The 20,791-nt window shown below is 29.4% G+C and overlaps 2 protein-coding genes across 3 annotated transcripts in view; both read right to left on the reverse strand.

Moving 5' to 3' along the window:
• Positions 1–20,791, reverse strand: part of LOC127284996 (deoxynucleoside kinase) — a 421,619-nt gene that overhangs the window by 185,988 nt on the left and 214,840 nt on the right. The window lies entirely within an intron of this gene.
• LOC127284997 (mpv17-like protein 2) lies at positions 383–9,808 on the reverse strand. Its single transcript, XM_051310754.1, has 5 exons — positions 9,320–9,808; positions 8,530–9,074; positions 6,080–6,205; positions 2,257–2,343; positions 383–1,045 (listed from the first exon to the last, which is right to left on the reverse strand). The coding sequence occupies exons 1-4, from the start codon at positions 9,342–9,344 to the stop codon at positions 2,317–2,319; spliced, it is 723 nt and encodes a 240-aa protein (XP_051166711.1). The 5' UTR covers positions 9,345–9,808; the 3' UTR covers positions 383–1,045; positions 2,257–2,316.

Here is a 20,791-nt window from a genome sequence, read left to right on the forward strand (position 1 = left end):
AATTTTTTATAAACAAATTAAGTTTTTTTTAATTTTGATATGATTTTACAAAAATTTTTTTTAAAACATACCTGGAAATCATAAGAGGATTTTGCAAAAAAATTTATAGTGGGCCGATAAGTTTTATAGGTTTAAATAAACATTTAAACAACGCGCGCAGCATTTTGCTCATTTTTGAAAATTAAAAAAAAATTGTTAAAAATTGTTATTTTTTATTCATAGTGAAATATGATTTCAGGTTCCAAAGAAAAAGAAAAAAAATAATTTTTAACAATTTTACAATTTTTTGTAATTTGCACATTTCTAAAAATTACAAAGAATTGTTAAAAATTATTTTTTTTATTTTTTTGGAACCTGAAATCATATTTCACTATGAAAAATGAAAAAAAAAGAATTAGTTAACATTGCATTTGTTTATTAACAATCTACTTATCCAAACTACTTCATATAGAGCTTGTTGAATTTTATTTAAAAATAAAATATCTTATCACCATCGTGTAGCCCGTCAGAAAAGCTTTAAAAATCATTATATGTATATATATTAACTTTTATGCATTCTACTTATAAATATTGAACATTGAAAAAATTTTTTTTTTCTAAAGTAAAAAATTAAAAACGTTGTAATTCAATAACTATTTTATCAAATTCAATAATAACTGATTTTTAGACTTTTACCAAGAATGACAATCTTTTAGAAAAGTACGGATTAAATTCGAGAACTTTTAATTTTTTGTTCGGACATTTCAGGAATTTTACCTCATATATGCCATTATTACACTTTGTAAATGTATATATAATATACTTAACAGTATAAATCACGTGCATAGATAATAAGTCCGCTTACATAAGAATGTTACTTTCAATTGAACGATAAATAATCAACTAGACATATTTAATCATTACTATCATTGATAATGATGTATATACAAAAAAATCCAAGAATGAAACCATTCATAAAGCATTAGTAAAGTAAACGAGAATGCTCCTGCCGTATCATTTTTCCTTCATCTCTCTTGATGTGAGTGGTTGCCTACCTACAGGAGAACTAAAAATAATTGTTAAAAATTAAAATGTAACAATTATAATAATAATAATAATAATAATAATAATAATAATAATAATAATAATAATAATAATAATAATAATAATAATAATAATCTATTGAATAGAATAATTAAAATCATAACTTAGATAAGTTACGATTTTTAAATTAAATACAAATTAAAACATAAATAGGGTAATATGGGGTAAATGTAAACAGAATATCTATTTTTCACCAAAAACATAAGTTTTTTATGTTAAACGGTAAAACTGCTGGATTTCTTTTGCATGAACTTGTTACTTGACATCCCTAAAAAAATTTTATGGGGTGCAAAAAAATATTAATAAGCTTGAATCGCATAAAACTGACTGTTTTCATTTATCCCGATATTTTGAAATTTTCCTAAAATTCGGGGTAAATGTAAACACCACTGCAGCTAAGAAAAAACAAAAAAAGGTATCTCAAGTATGCTGTGTATTAAGGGATGGAAAAACTGAAAAAATTCGTAGTAGATGCCCAAGTAGCACGATATATCAACCAGATGTCACGGTGATATCACCGGGGAATGTCACCGTGACATCAGGAAAATGTCAAAATGTCCGCCTTACGGTGATATCACACGGTGATATCATGGTGACATCAAGGTGATATCATGTTGATATTTTACAGGGACTTAAAATTTTGAATAATTTAAAAAATAATAATAAATAAAAATAATAATAAAAATAATAAAAAATAATAATTTTTAAAAAATTTTAAATTCCTGTAAAATATCAACATGATATCACGGTGACATTCCCCGGTGATATCACCGTGACATCTGGTTGATATATCGTGCTACTTGGGTTTATTGTAATTCAATGCATTACATAAAATCAACGATACCAAAGCTAGTAATGTAAAAACTTGAATAACTTGAACAAATTTTAATGGATTTCCATTAAACTTGGTTAAGAGAAGGTTTTAGAGGTGAGCTGAGATTCTAATATTGTCGTCGTATTTAATATTAAATCTTTAAATTAATTTCAAACATAAACTGTTTACATTTACCCCAAATGATCCTATCTAATTAATTTTTTATAATTAGTTACAGAAAATTAACAATGATTAATTTTTTTTTATTTAGGTATACAAGGTAAATAAATAGTTTTTAATTTTAATCGACAAAATTTTAATTATCTTTAAAAAATTAAATTAAAAAGAAATTTACATACCTTAACTTTCAACAAAGTGACATTTTTTCAAGCGATAATTTTAATTAAACAAAATTTCAGTTACGCCTGTAAGGTAAAATCTGCTTCCTGCAAAAAATATATAAATTTATTAATTTGATTGTACTATTTTTATTTAAAAAATTTGTGACGCGATCTGAAGACAGGGACCTTACAAGCAAATAAATTATTGATTATGTTTACGACAGATTTACTTAAACTATAAGTTTATTTTTGTTTTTGTAAAACTGAAATCAGTTTTTATTAAATATTTTGGTTGTAATGAAGACCTAAATATCATTAGTTTGCATTCCGATTTGAACGTTCATGTATATTTTCACTTTAAGGCCAGGTGCAACTAAAATGTAAACAAACATGAAAATGTACATAATTATTGACAAATTTGCGACAGCCTTTTTTCAAATAGAAAAAAAAATTGTTCTTTCTCTATGTGAAAATGAAAAATTCATATATAAAACTACAGCCTGACACCTTCCCGCGTGAAAAACGAACTATGGGAAAAAGCTATGAAAAGCTGACAAAAGATGGGAGAAGATTTTCGCCATTGTTTTTAAGTTTTATCCCATACTTTAAAGAATTGCAAAAAGCTCACAAAACCATTGCTTATGAGCCTTTTCCATACTTTTCTTTAATATCATATAACATTGCTAAAATCTTGCCAAACTATTGCAAAAATATGGGGATAAAATAAAGTCAATTTTTTCTAACTTACTTCTTATTTTTCTCATTTTTTCATCTTTAAAAATTAGATTTTTAAAGTATTGCTAAAACCTGGCAAAAATATACGAACAAAATTAATCAATTTTTCTCGTTATTTTAGCTTTAAAAATATGATTTTTAAAGTATTGGAAAGAAAAATCAATTTTCCCATATTTTTGCAATACAAATAAATAGAGGAAAATTGATTTTTTCTTTCAAAATCTTTTTCCCATATTTTTGCAATACTTTAAAAATCTAATTTTCATTGTTGAAAAAATGAGAAAAATTGTTTTTTTTCTTTCCAATCTTTTTTCCCACATCTTTGCAATACTTTAAAAATCAAATTTTTAAAGTTGAAAAAACGATAAAAATTTCTTTTTTCTCTACCAATCTTTTTCCCATATATTAACAATAGTTTGAAAATCTAATTTTTAAATTTGAAATAATGAGAGAAATTGATTTTTTCACCACCAATCTTTTTCAAATACTTTTGCAATACTTTAAAAATCAAATTTTTAAAGTTGATAAATAGAGGAAAAATGATTTTTTCTTTCAAAATCTTATTCCCATATTTTTGCAATACTTCAAAAATCAGATTTTTAAGAGCATTTGAACCTTCGTGACATCACAAATCATGGCGCATGACACGCAAACTTCTCAGGTATGTGAAAAGCACAATTTTGAATATTTTTTAAAAAAACCTTTTGGAAAATGTTCAGAATAACATAGACTCTGTCTGTTATGTGCGGAAAATTCAAAATTTTGCGTTTAAAACGTTTTTTAAACAATGTTAAGGTCACAAATCATGGCGCATGACACGCAAACTTCTCAGGTATGTGAAAAACACAATTTTGAATATTTTTTAAAAAAACCTTTTGGAAAATGTTCAGAGAAACATAGACTATGTCTGTTATGTGCGAAAAATTCAAAATTTTGCGTATAAAACGTTTTTAAACAATGTTTAAGTTGGTTGTCACAAGTAAGGAAAAATACACGAATTGCTTATATGTAGGCATTGTTTAAAAAACGTTTTAAACGCAAAATTTTGAATTTTCCGCACATAACAGACAGAGTCTGTGTTAAGGCGCTCTCACACCTTTTTGGCTGCCTGCAGGTTACCATGGCAACGCATGAGAGTGAGTGCGACAGAAAATTTAAAAATTTGAATATTCAAATTTTCTGTCTCACTCACACCCGTGCGTTGCCATGGTAACCTGCAGGCAGGCAGGCAGTCAAAAAAGGTGTGAGTGCGCCATTATTCTGAATATTTTCCAAAAGGTTTTTTTAAAAAATATTTAAAATTGTGCATTTCACATACCTGAGAAGTTTGCGTGTCATGCGCCATAATTTGTGACCTTAACATTGTTTAAAAAACGTTTTAAACGCAAAATTTTGAATTTTCCGCACATAACAGACAGAGTCTATGTTATTCTGAACATTTTCCAAAAGGTTTTTTTAAAAAATATTCAAAATTGTGCTTTTCACATACCTGAGAAGTTTGCGTGTCATGCGCCATGATTTGTGACGTCACGAAGGTTCAAATGCTCTTAAAGCTAAAATAACGAGAAAAATTGATTAATTTTGTTCGTATATTTTTGCCAGGTTTTAGCAATACTTTAAAAATCTAATTTTTAAAGATGAAAAAAAGAGAAAAATAAGAGGTAAGTTAGAAAAAATTGACTTTATTTTATCCCCATATTTTTGCAATAGTTTGGCAAGATTTTAGCAATGTTATATGATATTAAAGAAAAGTATGGAAAAGGCTCATAAGCAATGGTTTTGTGAGCTTTTTGCAATTCTTTAAAGTATGGGATAAAACTTAAAAACAATGGCGAAAATCTTCTCCCATCTTTTGCCAGCTTTTGATAGCTTTTTCCCATAGTTCGTTTTTTACGCGGGTTATTTGACTAATAATATGAATAATATTAATAATTATAATAAAATGAAAATTACACTCCGTGCGTCTGATATACACAAATGGTTATTTTTTCGTAACCTTGAGAAAATTATTGTTTCAGTGTAATTTTCATTTTATTATAATTATTAACATTATTCATATTATTAGTCAAATATGGTGTTAGGCTGTAGTTTTATATATGAATTTTCCATTTTCACACAGAGAAAGAACAATTTTTATTTTCTATTTAAAAAAAGGCTGTCGCAAATTTGGCAATAATTACGAACATTTTCATGTTTGTTTACATTTTAGTTGCACCTGGCTTTAAGGGTATGTGGGAACCTCCTACGTGATCTAGTATGGGAAAATGTGGTTTGGTAGTATACGTCTTACGCTAAAATGAAAAAAGATTTTTGCCTAAAATTTTAAGGGATAATATATTTGGGTTCAAGGAATCTCGCTGTTCTCCGAAAAATACATAATTTTGTGTTAAATTATTAGAAAAAGAAGATTAAAAAGTGTCATTTTTAAACGAAAATGAAAACAAAGATGGCGGCGCATACACAGACGTTGCTTGAGTGTGTCAGTGCTCCAGTAAACGGCGCTAATTCGAGCGAGTGGCCGCTGAATTAACTATGATATAATACATTATTTTACTATTTATTGCTTTATTTTTATTATTTTTGAGTTATGTTACAGTAAATGTGAAGAACAGCGAGATTCCTTGCACCAAACGAAATCATTTTTTCAAAATTTTAACATGAAATCATTTTTTATTTTAGAGTAAGTTTCAAACCACAAAAAACGTCCTTTGCCCACATACCCTTAAGGCGCTCGCACACCTCCGGCTGCCTGTACAGGCAACCTCCCACCACGCAGAAAACGTACAAAATTAAGGCCGCACTCTCACCTCAGCTGCCTGCCTGCCTGCAGGAGTTGTCATAGCAACGTGTAGGAGTAACAGAGATAGTAAATTCAAATTTAAATCTACTGACTCTGATTGGCTCTCACTGGCTGCCTGTGCAGGCAGCCAGAGGTGTGACTGCGCCTTTATAATTTCAAAACGTAACCTATAATTTTTTGCTTCTAATGTCCCTTTCTTCAGATCGCGTAACATTTAGTCAATAACATAAATTATTGTTTTAAAAAATATTTCCATATGTCATAATTAATTGTTGAAATAAAAAATGAAAACAATTGGATATTTACATATTTAACGTAAGATAGAAAAATATCAAAGATCACAGTAATTGCATTAATGTAAAGCACACGATATTGCAGAGGAACAAATAAAAAATTTACAATCTGTGCAGGAGGGAAAAAACACCAATCTATCTGCAAACAAAGTAATAGTGTTTAATTAATTATTTGTTCATTATAAAAATTAATAACCAATTACATTGTTTATGAATGTATTTTTTAACAAATTATTATTATTATTATAAATGTTGAAAAAATTTATTAATCTTATAATTAATAATTTAATTTTTTATAATTTAGGGTCAGTTGGGGTAAATGGGAACAAAATCCCTATTTTTCAAAAATTACGTAAGTTTCTTGCTTTAAAAGGTAATATTTTAGGGTTTATATTTTTTAAAGTTGTTATTTACATTCCAAGGATTAATTTTATGCAGCAGAAAATAATTTAGATCAGCTTTAAACGCATGAAACTGACTGTCCCCATTTACCCCAAAATTTAGAAAATTTCATAAAATTTGGGGTAAATGGGGACAGCATGAAACGATTCTACGGAAACTACTCCACGGAATTCCGTAAAAATTATATACAGAATTCCGCAAAAATTTTTGAAAGAAGTTCTTTTGTAATTTTGCAAATTTTTTATAAGAATTACACACATAATCTCTATACAGAATTGCACAAAATTTTTGTTGGAATTGCACAAATTTTTTGTTAGAATTTCACAACTGTACACTGAAAAAAAATTAGCCGAAATCCTCAACTACCTTTAGTTAACTGACTTGAAAGTAGTAAAAGTAATTACTTTTTTGGTTATTTTAACTATGTGCGTGTAGTCAATTTAACTATTTTTTATGGAGTTAAGAATTAGTAGTTAATTGTACTTAACAAAAGTAGTTAAATCAACTTCAAAAATTAGAACAATTACAAAATCTCCTTGACCCAACTAAATTCTTAGTTCTTTTAACTACTTTTTAATAGTCCATACAACTTTTTAAATTCAGTTAAGGACCTATTGAACTATGCAGGGTAGTTAAAAAGTAGTCAAATCTACTAATTTTTTATTGAGTGTATTTTTTACTGATTTTTTTGTAATTTTAAAATAACTGCTGGTGGATGCACTGAAAAAAATTATTCGAGAAATTCAACTACCGTTAGTTAGTTGACTGAAAAATAGTAAATTTCTTTAGGAAAAGGTTTTATTGACCTCTCAAATAAGTTCGACTAGATATTAATTAATCTGTCATAAATTCTATATTATATCCACCAGGAACATCATCGTCGACTAGTTTTCGTTATAGTAGCAGCAGTTATTTTAAAATCACAAAAAAATCAGCAAAAAATAAAGTTGTGGAATTTTATTGAAAATTTTGTGCAATTCTGTATGGAATTCTTCCAAAAAAATTCGCAAAATTACGAAAGGAATACTTTAAAATTTTGCGGAATTCCGGATAGAATTTTTGCGGAATTCCGTATGGAATTTCCGTGGAGTGATTTCCGTAGATTCGTTTCACCTATAGATTCTAAGAAAGATTAAAGAAAAAAGTTTCCTTAAGTATATTACTCTATTAAAGGATAAAAAACTTTAAAAAAATTTATAGGAGATATATAACAGTTAAACCAATTGAAATTTTTTTAATTTTTTTGTTTGAGTATTTTGTCTCGCATTTGAAAAAAAAGCATAGTTAAATATCATAAAAAATTTTTTTCTTATTCCTCATGACTCCTATAATAGAAATTCACTTGAATTTTTGATTTTTGTCAATTTGGTTAATAATAACAAGCTGTTCTCATTTACCCCGAGTTTTCAAATTCTTGGGGTAAATGGGGACAGCTTGTTATTATTAACCAAATTGATAAAAATCAAAAATTTATGTGAACTTCTATTATAGGAGTCATAAGGAATAAGAAAAAATTTTTGTATGATTTTTAAGTCTGTTTCCTTTGAAATGCGAGACAAAATACTAAAACAGTTTGACTTTGATTTTTAAGTTTTTATGCATTGATTTGGTAACTTGAATTATCTTGCTGCCAATTGTCAAGATAAAAGCTTGGCAATACTCAGAATCTCTTGTAGGTGATCTGAGGTTAAAATATTGATGTTGAACTTAATTTTAAAACTGTAAATTAAGCTCCAACACCTCTTGTCCCCATTTACCCCAACTGACCCTATATAATCTTAATTATAATTTGTAATTATTATTATTTTTAACATTAATTATTATTATCATATATTTAATTGATTACAATGTACGGGCTTTCAAGAAAAAAAGTAAGAAAATGCCCTTTAGTCCAAAAGCACTTAATAGTATGAAGAAATATAATGAATTGAATAATATAATAATAATAATAATAATAATAATAATAATAATAATAATAATAATAATAATAATGAATAATATAATTATTTAACAAATTGTTGATAAATATTAATTAATTTTTTATTAATAAATTATTCAAACCTTCCAGGTGTGAAAAAATTTCTGTCGCATTTCTAAGTTGATTTCAGTAAGACTTTTGCGCTCAAGAAGTCCATGACCAAAGAAAAAAATTGTAAGACACGAAGGACTCGATATCATTTGATCGAGTATTGTTTTTTTAAAAATGGAAAGTATTTTTGTCCCAGGAAAACTTTTGTCTAAAAATCGATAGAAATAATGATGAAATGGTCCCTGTAAGAGGCCAACAGTTAACATATTTTTTGTTCGATTAAAATCATGATCAGTTTTACAAGATAACATGATAACTTTTTCTTGTTGACTGTCATTATAATTTTCTTTTGTACTTTCATTTTTATTTATATTAGTTTGATTAAAATATCCAGTTTTTAATTGTGCATGAATTTTATTTTCATTTTGTAATTGAATTATAATTGATTCATTAATAGAGGTGGGTTTTAATTTTATTGAATGATTTTGTCTTAATTTTTCGCCTTGTTGATGAATTACGTCTGCAATTGCCATCATTAATCCACAACTCGCTGTATTCGTGAATAATAGATATTTTCCTGAAAATTAAATTTTTTTCAATTTTTGTCCTTTTTAATTTTTTTGTTTTTTTTATTAAGATTTTTGCATTATTTTTTAGTTAATGTTTTTTTTTTACTTTAATTACATTAAAAATACACAAAGAGGCTGAAGAAAGTTAAATTAACTCATAACGTGTTAATTGCTGTAATTTTTTATTTTTATTTATATAAATAAAAATAATATTTTATTTGCAAAAAAAATATGATACTTAACAATTGCTCACCAAATAATTTGTTGAAAATGCCCATTTGTTTGGCATTAATTAATTCTAGTCAAAGTAAAAACAAATCTTTTTCAGATGAAAAATTAAAAGAAATCTTTTTCAGTTATAAATGAAAATTGAATCTATAGAAATTGTGAAGCTTATCTCAAATTTCTTATTCTTTGTATTTTAATTTTCTTTTTTTCTTCTTCTGGAAATTGAGAAGAAAATATTTTCTTTTCTCTTCAAATTAAAACCAAAATAAAGAAAAAAAGTTTTTTCTATCAAAATAAATTTTTAGTTATATAAAAGTGTTTTGAAGAATTTGTTCCTTGATCCTTTGATGTTTAAAAAGACGAAAAGTGGGTTTGCCACGAAACATTCCTTTGGGGATATTATAAATTAAATGATTGCTTTTTCTTTAATTCACAAAAAATATTTTTACTTTTTTATATATTACATTTTACACTGATTCGAAAAATAGAACTGACACCTGAAGTTCTTCTTCATGGATAAATAAAGCACTTAGTTGCATTCAACGTCACAGTTTGTTTATTATTTGCAGTTTTATTATCTCATAGTTTGTGTTGTGTTTTACATTGGAAAATTCCACTTGGAAGCCATTGACAAGTATTTTTTCAATACTGTTCTATTATTGATATAAAAATTCTCGAGTGGCGCCTATAAAAAATTTATTTGTCTAATTGATTTTATTATTATCGATAATAATCTCCTATTATATTAAAATATTTAATTTTCGTCTTCGTGACGTCACTTGGTCAAGAATTTTGGTTTATCACATAGTTTTTCAATCATTTATGTACAGATATGATTCAAAATTAAAATTTACATATAGATTAAACATATGAATTAGAAAAAAATGCTATTTTAATTTTTTGCAACTTTATGCAATTAAAATTTTTTTGCAAATTTTGAAACTATTTTATATTTTTTAGCAATTCACATGTAAAATGCGTCACAATTTTAAAATTTCATCAAGAATATTCATTTTTTAAAAGTTATCGTGATTTAAAATTTTTTTCAAATATCTCCTATTATATTAAAATGTTTAATTTGTCGTCCTCGTAACGGCAAATATGTAGCGATATTGGTGCAAGCGACAAAATGACCTCTTACGGCAAGCTTGCAGGGCAACTTTGGCGCAAGCTTGTAGGGTAGATGTACCAGTTGTGGCCACTTTCAGATTTATGTTGGTATTATTAAATTTCATAAAATTAGTATGTGTTCACTTGCTTTTGAGAAAAGTTGACATGGATTAATTAAAAATAGGGACGATTCTACTCGATTCTGTTTGGAATCGACCCGATTCCATCTTAAGAATCGATTTTTTTGAGTGTCGATACTTATTTTCGCGAGAATCGAGTATTCTGTTTTCTGTGTGACCATATGACGGTTTGTTTTTTACTGCGGTAAGTTTCAAAGTTGAGTTCTTTTTTTAATTAATTAATTCAATCAAGTAAATTATATAAAATTTGGTAAGAAAAGCTTGAAGTATATTATACAAACATATATATAAAAAAACTTTTTCATTATAATTAGTAATTGCTGTAGTGTCAATGTTTTCAAAAATTAAACTCTTATTCAATATAACCATCAATGACGACTATGACAAAACGATTAGAATCGCGTGACCGCATTTTGAAAAATAAATTTTCCGAAAAATTTAAAGCTGCCAAATATTATTTAATAACATGTGACAACTGGACCGACTGTTCAAAACAAAGTTATATCGGTATAACTATTTATCTTTTAAATGAGGATTTGCAAATGTAATCTGCATGTTAAGGCTGCATTCCTCTTTACGAAAGACACAAAGCTGATTATTTAAAAATTCTATATTGAAAATATTTAAAGAATTCAACATTTCTTTAGAAAAAATCACTGGTATAGTCTCGAATAGTACATTAAAATTGTCGGTCTCGAAAAGCACCTATTCTATTTTGCTCATGTCGCATCTCATCTTCTTCCCGATGTTTTAAAGCAGTTTGACACCTTGAACTCAATAATTGATGGAATAAAATCCATTGTGATACTTATAAGAAGGAGCACTCCAGCTAGTGGCAGACTTATAAAATCACAAATTAATAAAGGTAAAACCGAGGGATACCGTTCTTCATCTTATTCAAGATGTACAAACTCGATTCACAATGAAAGTGGACATGATTGAGAGATATATAGAATTAGAACATTTCGTTTATGCTGCCATGGCAGAATGTGACAATCTTATAGATATGTTAACAAGAGATGAAATGAAAATTTTAAGAGACATATTTCCGATGACGGAAGCAGTAAGGGATGTTATAACAGAAATAAGTGGGGATTTATATCCAACATGCAGCATTATTATTCTCATTGTACATTGTATGAAAAACAAAATTAATAACATTGTTCCTCAGACCGAAGTAGGTCAACAATTTAAAACGAGACTAAATAATTATATACAAAATAGATTTCTAAAAGTAGAATTTATACTGCTTCTAGCTATGCCCTATTAAAAAAAATCACGTATAATTATACTTGTCAATATTTTATAATATTTAGGTATATATTAATTTTCTATTTAAAAATTTTTGGAAAAAAGACGATAAAATTTTTTTTTTGGGTATTTTTCAAAATCCTTTGGTCAGATTTGAGATATTAATATGGTAAATGAGCCTACCAAATTTTATCTAAATCCATTAGAACCTGTTAAAGTTATCTTCTAAACAAAAAAGGGATCCACACACACACACATACACACACATACATACATCCGGACAATTGATCAGGATCTCATATAACATGTTTCTATAAAGAAAAAAATTTGTTTCCGGCACTTTGAAAAGTTTTATAAACGAAATGACTACAAAGCTTCCTCCACGAGGAAGCAAAATTGATCAACTGAATTTTATTTCGTACATTTAAAAACTGAATTCAACAGACCGTGCGCATTCAATTCGATGCATATGTAAGTATTTACTGTAATGTAATTACTTGTCACAGAATAAAGAGGTGTTCTAGCTAACCAAGCCCGTTACAAACGCAAGAAAAATACACAATATCATAAATAATAAATCCTATCAACGATCGTTATAGATACCGATAAGTAAGAATTTAAAACGTAATACATTAATTTTAAATACTCTCGAGTACCTTCACTACCTGGTACATGCGATTCTAATAAAGCCCAAATTTTTGGATTGCTGATATTAATAACTGACGCAAAATTCATCTTATCTTTTGGTGATAATTCACTCTGACTAAGGAGGTGTTTATCTCTAGAAACTAAATCTATTAATATTTGTAAATGCCCTGAAGATGCGAAAATCTCGCCTAAAGGAAGTATAATAGAATACTTCAATAATATTGACTTATATTTTGCTCCAATGTGCACTGTGTCTTGTGTGCAAATAAAACTGGGAAGAATAGTTGAATGAAAACCCGAAATTGTGTCGCATGCAATTGCGTCAAAATTTGAAAGCTTCATTCCAAGATTCATTTTATGTCGCATTGCTTTCAATAACCGTGTATCTCCATCTGAAGAGACACCTACAACTGTAAATCTTGCTGATTGAGTTGTGTAATTATAAATTTCCACCGATTAATTTTTGGCATTCCTTGATTATCAAAAGGAAGTACGAATCTTATAAGCTGATTACTTGAAGGATCATATTGAACGCGTCCTGTAATTCTAGTTGCGTCTTCGCTCAACCAAACTACAAAAGGTAGTTTTCTATTTTCTAAAAACTGTTTCAACTCTCTAGCACGGCAATCACCCTTAATCAGTGTTTTGAAAGAAACAGTAATTGTTCATAAAATTGTACACCGGATTATCTACGTCATTAAGGATAGTCAAAGCTTGTCCAATGGTAGTTCGTGAATCCCTGATTTCTTCAATTACATGAGGAGCCATAGATGTCTCATGATTGATTTTTACAAATCACAAAAATTGAAATAACATAATGAAATGAAAGATTAAAGTAATATTATCCGGTAATATTACATAGTAAAATTGCAGTAATATTACAGCAATATTAACCTGTAATAATGCAGAAATATTACAGCAATATTACGTGCTACTTGGGATGTAAATATATTTCTTACATACCTGTCCTAAAATTACTCTCTATGAATTGCTGGTTCCCTATAAAATTTTCAGTTTCCTGTATTTGACTTTTTTCCTTAGCGTGCATTTTGAAATGTTTGTAAAAGTTTGATAGTATCCATCTTTTTTTTCCACTTTCGTCATCAGCTATTCTCGTTATAATCTTCTTTTGATTGCAAACAGGGCAGGTTATATTAGCGACAAATTTTTTATCCTTCAAAGTAATTTCAATTCTAATGTCCTTTAACAGCAATAATGTTGATGGTTCAAAAGTACCATTGAATTTTTTTGACATTTTTGATACAAGTTTTCTAACTTAATTCTTTCCGAAACTGCTGCAGTTGCAGAAAATTTTGATATATTACTGTCCTTTTTTAGACTCCAATAGCTTGAAGGCGTACTTTTTATAACTGCTACCATTTTCTTAATTACTAATACATCACGTAAAATGTTTTTTACATGAAGGACTGACTGATCTGTCAGTGAGTATTTTGAAGTAAAAAGGGCTCGGTAAAAGATACAAACATTTTGCAAAAGGATGGGTTTTACAATTTAAACACTAAAAAAATGATTGGGAATTTTCAGTAACGACAAATTCTAAAATCGTATCAGAAAAGTGGAAGAAAACTTCATAAAGTTTGAGTCGCAGGTAACAAACTGGTAGATTCATGCTCACTTGTATGCTAGAATTAGTGTGCATCGTTGTAAAGATATTAAAAATTATATTACAGGTCAAAGTTGCAACAACTCAATCTGCTTTTCGATTGTGCATAGAGAAGTGAGATAGTCAGGTATATTCTTGTACGCAAGGAAAAGAGAAGGACAGCATGAACCCTGTTCTCATCTACTTCTTAAGAGGGAAAAGCGTTTGACTCATACATACTACATCGCGCGAAACTGAGCTCCACTGGAGACGGAGAACTTTCCGAAATACTAACAATGCTCCCAAAAACTCACCCGAAACTCACTTTTACTCATCGTTATTCGTCTATTTTGCACCGCTTCTACTACTCCCCACTATTCTACGCTATTCCGCCTTATTTTATGTTATTTTGTTAACTCGTTTTAAATTTCGTTATTCTCTGTACTCGAGAAATATCGACAGGTTAACATTTTAATCACAGAACTCCAAAAATATTCGTTATTTAAGCGAGTAAAATACTCGAGAGTGATCAGCCCCTCAGTATTTGTCAAGTTCTGACAGATTTTCATCCATGTTGGTCATGCTAACAATAAGTTTTTTCAACAAATATTAATTTTACAAATAAACTGTAAACGAACACGATTTAAATAGCGCTAGAAGAAAAAAATGTTTAAATTGAAATTAGCGATGAAAACATCAGTTAAAGTTGAAAAATTGGGAGAAAAATAAAACTTTTGAACATTTTTGTAATTTTTTTCTTATAAATATTAATTTAAACAAAAATATCGAATATGGGTTAAAAAGCTCTGTTTCTCAGCTTCAAAATGAAAAAAAATTCGAAATCGGTAATGAAATAAGAAAGTTACAAAGGTTTTTATGCATAAACATACGTAAAAATGGTTTTCTGGCTCTAAAATGTAAATTTGTTGGTGTTTGGAGAATTCACCAGCACATTCACCAGCCGGTTCTTTAAAAAAGTCTACAAGCTTCGAACCATAGTACCCAAATACCAGACGACCTGGGACATCGACCCAGTTCTCGAGAAAGTGGAAACTTTCCATTCATACGGAAAATCTAGACCAACAAAATTATTCTTCAAATTAGCGATGCTCTTAGCTATTGGTTTAGCGTTTCAGATCCAATTGATTTCCTTGATAAAGTTGAGATATAAAGGTTAAGACCAAGGGCATAGAAGTGAGGATATCGGAGCTGACCAAAACATTCAGGATAGAAGCAGATCAACTATTCACTTTTTCCCCTACTTTGAAAATGAAAACCTCTGCGTAGGAGAAAATATAGAACTTTATATAGAAAAACCAAAAATCTTCAGGGATCTCTTCATCTCTCTTAAAAAACCCTTCAAGGAAGTAAGTTCTCAGACTATTAGCAGATGGATAAAGAACGTGATGCATGAGGCTGGAATATACAGCATATAGCACACGCCATGCCACAACGTCCAAGGCCTGGAACTTGGGCCTGGGCATCGGTACAATTAAAAATGCACCAGGCTGGTCAGCAAAGTCAAAGACTTTTTCAAAATTCTACAAGAGACCGATCAAAAGCGAGAATTTTGCGTCAACAGTATTTCAAAATATGTAAACAGACTTATATGTAGTGTCTCCAAAAATTATAATCTAAATTATCTCGATTAATCATTAATTTTATTAGTTAAATATTGTGTTCAAATGCGTTTAATAGTTTTGATACCTTTCTTTTCATATATTCTTAAAAATCAATGGAAAAGAACAGCGCCAATTAAAAAGTTTGGAAAATAAATGTGGTTTATAAAAGTTGATTAGCACTCTAATAAACATGTACATGGTAAAATATCTTCGAACAAGTTCGATGAAATATAATTAATGATTAAACGAACTTACAGTGAAGTTCTATCATAATTATATGAAAAGAATTTGTTCGAATATATAAACTTCCACCCAAAAATAAGATTTAAAAAAATTTTAAATAAAAATAAATAAAAAATATTCCTTAACTAATGATAATTTTAAATAACCCGCCCATAGGAAAATCACATTACTCTAAACTAAATGAAGCGATGTAGAACGCGGTAATGCAAGTTTTTTTTTATATAATTATGATCGAACTTCATAATGGTCTTATTCGCGCTATCCTCGATTGGAGATCTCTCCTTTTCGCCGACTCTTCCAAAACAAATCTAAAAATCCTCGACAGGGTACAGTTTGCTTCTCTCCCAAGAGCGTTGGGACTTATGAGATCTACTACGATATCTATTCTTCTAGCGGAGGAAGGAGAAGTTCCCCTCGCTCTTCATAGAATCATCCTATCAAACTCCTTTAAGTTGAGGAACATCAAATGGAGAGATAATCCTCTTTTTCCAAAACTTCAATTACTGCAGGAAAGATTGCAACGACGCGCTACCAAAGAGTATGAAACTGAATATTCCTTACACAACACCTTTAACAGGATTCAATTCGTGTCTCAGTCTTTTTACAAAACCTATAGACCCACGCACTTTGATTGGGAATGGAAGGCTATTTCGACCCCGGTGACCCAAACAGCACCGATAATTCCCTAAAGCTCCACTGAATGTTTTTAGGTTACCTTAGGAAAGTTCCATCTCCACGTTCAGAAAAGATTGTTTAAATCTTAAAATGTCCGCATGTAAGCAAATGTTTAAGGCGGAACTTACTGAATCTGTAAATTACATTTTCGTTGAAGGTTCAAAATGAAACTTGACTGAATATGTAAATTACATTTTCGTTGGAAGGAAAGGTTCAAAATGAAAGTAGACTTAATATATGAACCGCTTTTACAGTGGGAAGAAATATGTTTTTTAATAAATTTAATTACTGTTTAAATAATAGTCTTTACACATAAAAAGGGATAAAATAAAATAAATAAAAATAATAAAATAAAAATATATATTCTATATAAATGTTTTTATATATGTAATATATCCATTCCAATAAATGGATGATAATAATTAAATGTTTACTTATTTCAACTTTTAATTATAATTATATAATTTTATTCTATTTATATGTAAAGACTATTATTAAAACAGTAATTAAATTTATTAAAAAACATATTTCTTCCCACTGTAAAAGCGGTTCATATATTAAGTCTACTTTCATTTTGAACCGTCAACGATAATGTAATTTACAGATTCAGTAAGTTTCGCCTTAAACATTTGCTTACATGCGGACATTTTAAGATTTAAACAATCTTTTCTGAACGCGGAGATGGAACTTTCCCAAGGTAACCTAAAAACATTCAGTGAAGCTTCAGAGAATTATCGGTGCTGTGTGGAGAGACGTGATCCTTTATCAGGTTTTGAATTCAAGAATCATCCCCACGCTGAGGAAGTTTCCAGGGAATTCATTGATAAGAATTATCCTAACCATACCTTGATCTATACTGATGCTTCACAATAAAAAATGTTTTAAGGCTGTTGCGGCTATTTATGTTGAAAACCGGAACTCCTCTCCAGTATGGTACGTCGATCCTAATTGCTGAATTATACGCCATCTTTAGCGCTCTGAGATACATAGAAAATCATCAAATTTCTCAAGCTCTTATTATATACCAGACTCTTTATCAGCCCTAAATAGAATAACAAACTGTCTAAAATTTAAAGATAACTCTAAAATTATATACAAAATTCTCATCTACCTACACCTACAACCACACTATAACAGTTCTCCTCCTAGACACAGCTGGGCCGACTTTCTCTGGGTCCCTAGTCACTCTGAACTAGTGGGCAACGAGAGGTCAGATGCGACCGAGAAACTGGCCAATAGTTATACCAACCGTATTTTTTTATCCTCCTATCCATGATCTCAAAAACGAATTAATTTTACCTGATATGAAGACGTGATTATCAAGGTGGTGGCCATACTCTGAGCAACCTAGTGCCAATCCCTATTTTCAAGGGGTCTCTTTCGAAACCATCAGGCCCTGGTTCAAGTTTATCTCTCGTCCTAGAGGGGAAATAGTTGTAATAAACTGACTTAGATCTACTCACATTGCGACAGCGGATCATTTAAGCAGATTCAAATATAATGCCGCACTGGACTCCAGGTATGGGTCTGCGTGGAGGAGTCTCGACCACATTCTTTTTGACTGCCCACTAATGGAGCATGTAAGACCTGACTTCATGAAATTTTTGAAAAAAAGGTCGCTCGGTGTTGAAACGAGAGAGGTTTCTCTAGATGAGCTCCAATACAATCCTGACAAAGAGATCGTCAAGGAGTTGGGAGGCTTTATGGTCGCGGGTGATGTAATTTTATAATGAACAATAATGCCGTGAGCTTTCACTTATTCCGCTTCTTCGGACCGTTCATGCAATATCTATATGATCACTTGCTATGAATTAACCGAGCAGAATGTCCTAAGTAAGGGGAGTGAATGAGTGCTGACTATGCTCTCTGTTCGCTTGTGGTATATCCCTGGGCAATGGATTATTTTAATCTATACATCAAATACGATCCACATACGAAAGACGTTTTACCTACAATCATGAGTCCTATCCATGACAATAACTAAGAACTTACTCACTTGACAGCCCATCTCCTTTCCCTCTCTCCTCGAGATATTACAGGTGGAAGGAGCCTTGGATGCTGTGTCTCTAAATAACGTGAACCACCCTTAAGGCTTATATAACTCGTACCATATCGCTTCGATGAGGATGCATCGTTTTTCGCTTTTCTACTTCATGTTTATTGTTCTGACAGACACTGTAAGTTCGTTTAATCATTAATTTTTCAAAGATTTCTAATAAACATCGTGACAACATCACTTGTAAGTAAATAATTATTACTTAAAATTAAAAGTAATATTTTTATAATTTTTTTGTATGCATAAATGAAGGATACATATTTATGTGAAAACACCATTTTTGTCCACTCTCTTTTATAGGTTTAAATTGACATGAATTGATTTTGATAATTTGTAGCTTTTGCGTAATATTTTTTATAGTAAATGAATTTATTTAAAAAATATGATCACATATTTATTTTAATTCTATAACATTTTTTGTTTTTTATAGTTAATATGTCAAGAAATAGTAAAAGAAGATTATTTTAAAAAATCAAGTGCAAAGCCTGCTGCAGTCAATAAAATAAAATCAAAAAGGATATTTTGCCAGTATACAGAATTGGATTTAAAAAACGGCAACAGCTATCAAATTACATAACGTTTCTAGATCCACTTTACGTTATAAAATTGGTGGAAAAGCTCTTGAAACTATAAGACGAATCGGTCGTTTGCCCGTACTTGGCTCTTATACTGAAAAAATTAGAGGATTAGGTATTAAGTTGCAGTAGAATGGGGTTTCTAATCAATAAGGATTGCTTAATCCATTCTGTAAAAAAATAGTGCAAGAAGAAAATCGAACTAATCCGTTCGCAAATGATTTTCCTGAAAGAAAATGGGTGGAAGGTTTTCTTAACGTCACCCACCTAAAGGACAAAAAATTGTTACTGTTTTTACCGTTGACTGTAACTTCCACAATTTTAGAGAGGATTGATAAATAAGGTAAAACGTGAAACACTTGTTAAATAGAAAACACGAAAAATTCACAGTAAATTCTGTTTATTAAGGGTATGTAGGAACCTTCCATGTGACCTAGTATAGGAAAATGGGTTTTGGAATTATACGTCTTACTCTAAAATGAAAAAAGATTTTTGTCTGAAATTTTGAGGGATAATAGCCCACACAGCACCCAAAATTCCCTGAAACTTGACAGAGCCTTACACGGCAAGATTAGGAAGGTTCATACAAGTTTATGTCGATGTTTAAATGTCCACATGAAAAGAACCCGTGTAGAAATTTAAATCCGGCCATCGTAAGGTTCGGATAAGGTAGCCTTATCATTACTAGGGATCGTGTTAGGAAAACTAATGCGGACCCTATACTTTTTGTCCCGCTGCAAGTCGTCCGTTCCCTATTAAGGTTTCTGGTCAGGAAATCCTATTTATACCCTAGATGGGACCGTATTAGGGCCCTTTAATATTTTAATACTGCAGTAAAAAATAAAATTTAGGTTTAGAAATAAAAAGAATGATTAGAAATTTAACAGACTTTGATTTATATTATTTACATAAAATAAGAACATTTTTTCTAAATTATTACATAACATATTTTACAGTCATGGAGCATATTTTTTTTAACTTTATAACATATTTTCATAGAATTTTTTTCTAGAAATTAAAATTTCTTTTTAATACTTGTAGGTTAAACGATTTATAAAGCCGTGAAGCCATCATAAAAACTTCCTTAAATTATAATATAATATTATTTAAAGCTTTATGAAAGTCTTGTTTGAATTTTATAACAAAAATGTTATATAAACTTTTCTAAGTCTTAACATATCTTTTTAATACTTGTAGGTTAGATTATTTACAAAGCCGTAAAGCTATATGACACCCTCATAACACCGGATATTTAAGAATATTCCTGGGATATCCTAGGGATATCTATTTGTTTGCGGCGGTTTGGATATCCCTGGGATATCCTCAGGATATCCGTGCCGTGTGGGCAAAATCTTAAAGTATTATAACTCTTAAAGAATTATATTATTTAACGTTTTAAAAAAGTGTTTTTTAAAATTTGATTTAAAAAAACAAATCTTTTTTGTAACTTTTTATAAACCTAACATTCATATGGCAGGTAACATATATTTTTTTAAGTACTATATTAATATATACCTTAATGTTATGTAATAATGTTCTTTATTAATTACGTAAATCCTCTTCTGCATTTCAGT

The sequence above is a fragment of the Leptopilina boulardi genome, unplaced genomic scaffold (genome assembly GCF_019393585.1).
Source record: "Leptopilina boulardi isolate dan_hultmark-lab unplaced genomic scaffold, ZJU_Lbou_2.1 LbouV2_327, whole genome shotgun sequence".
NCBI lineage: Eukaryota > Metazoa > Arthropoda > Insecta > Hymenoptera > Figitidae > Leptopilina > Leptopilina boulardi.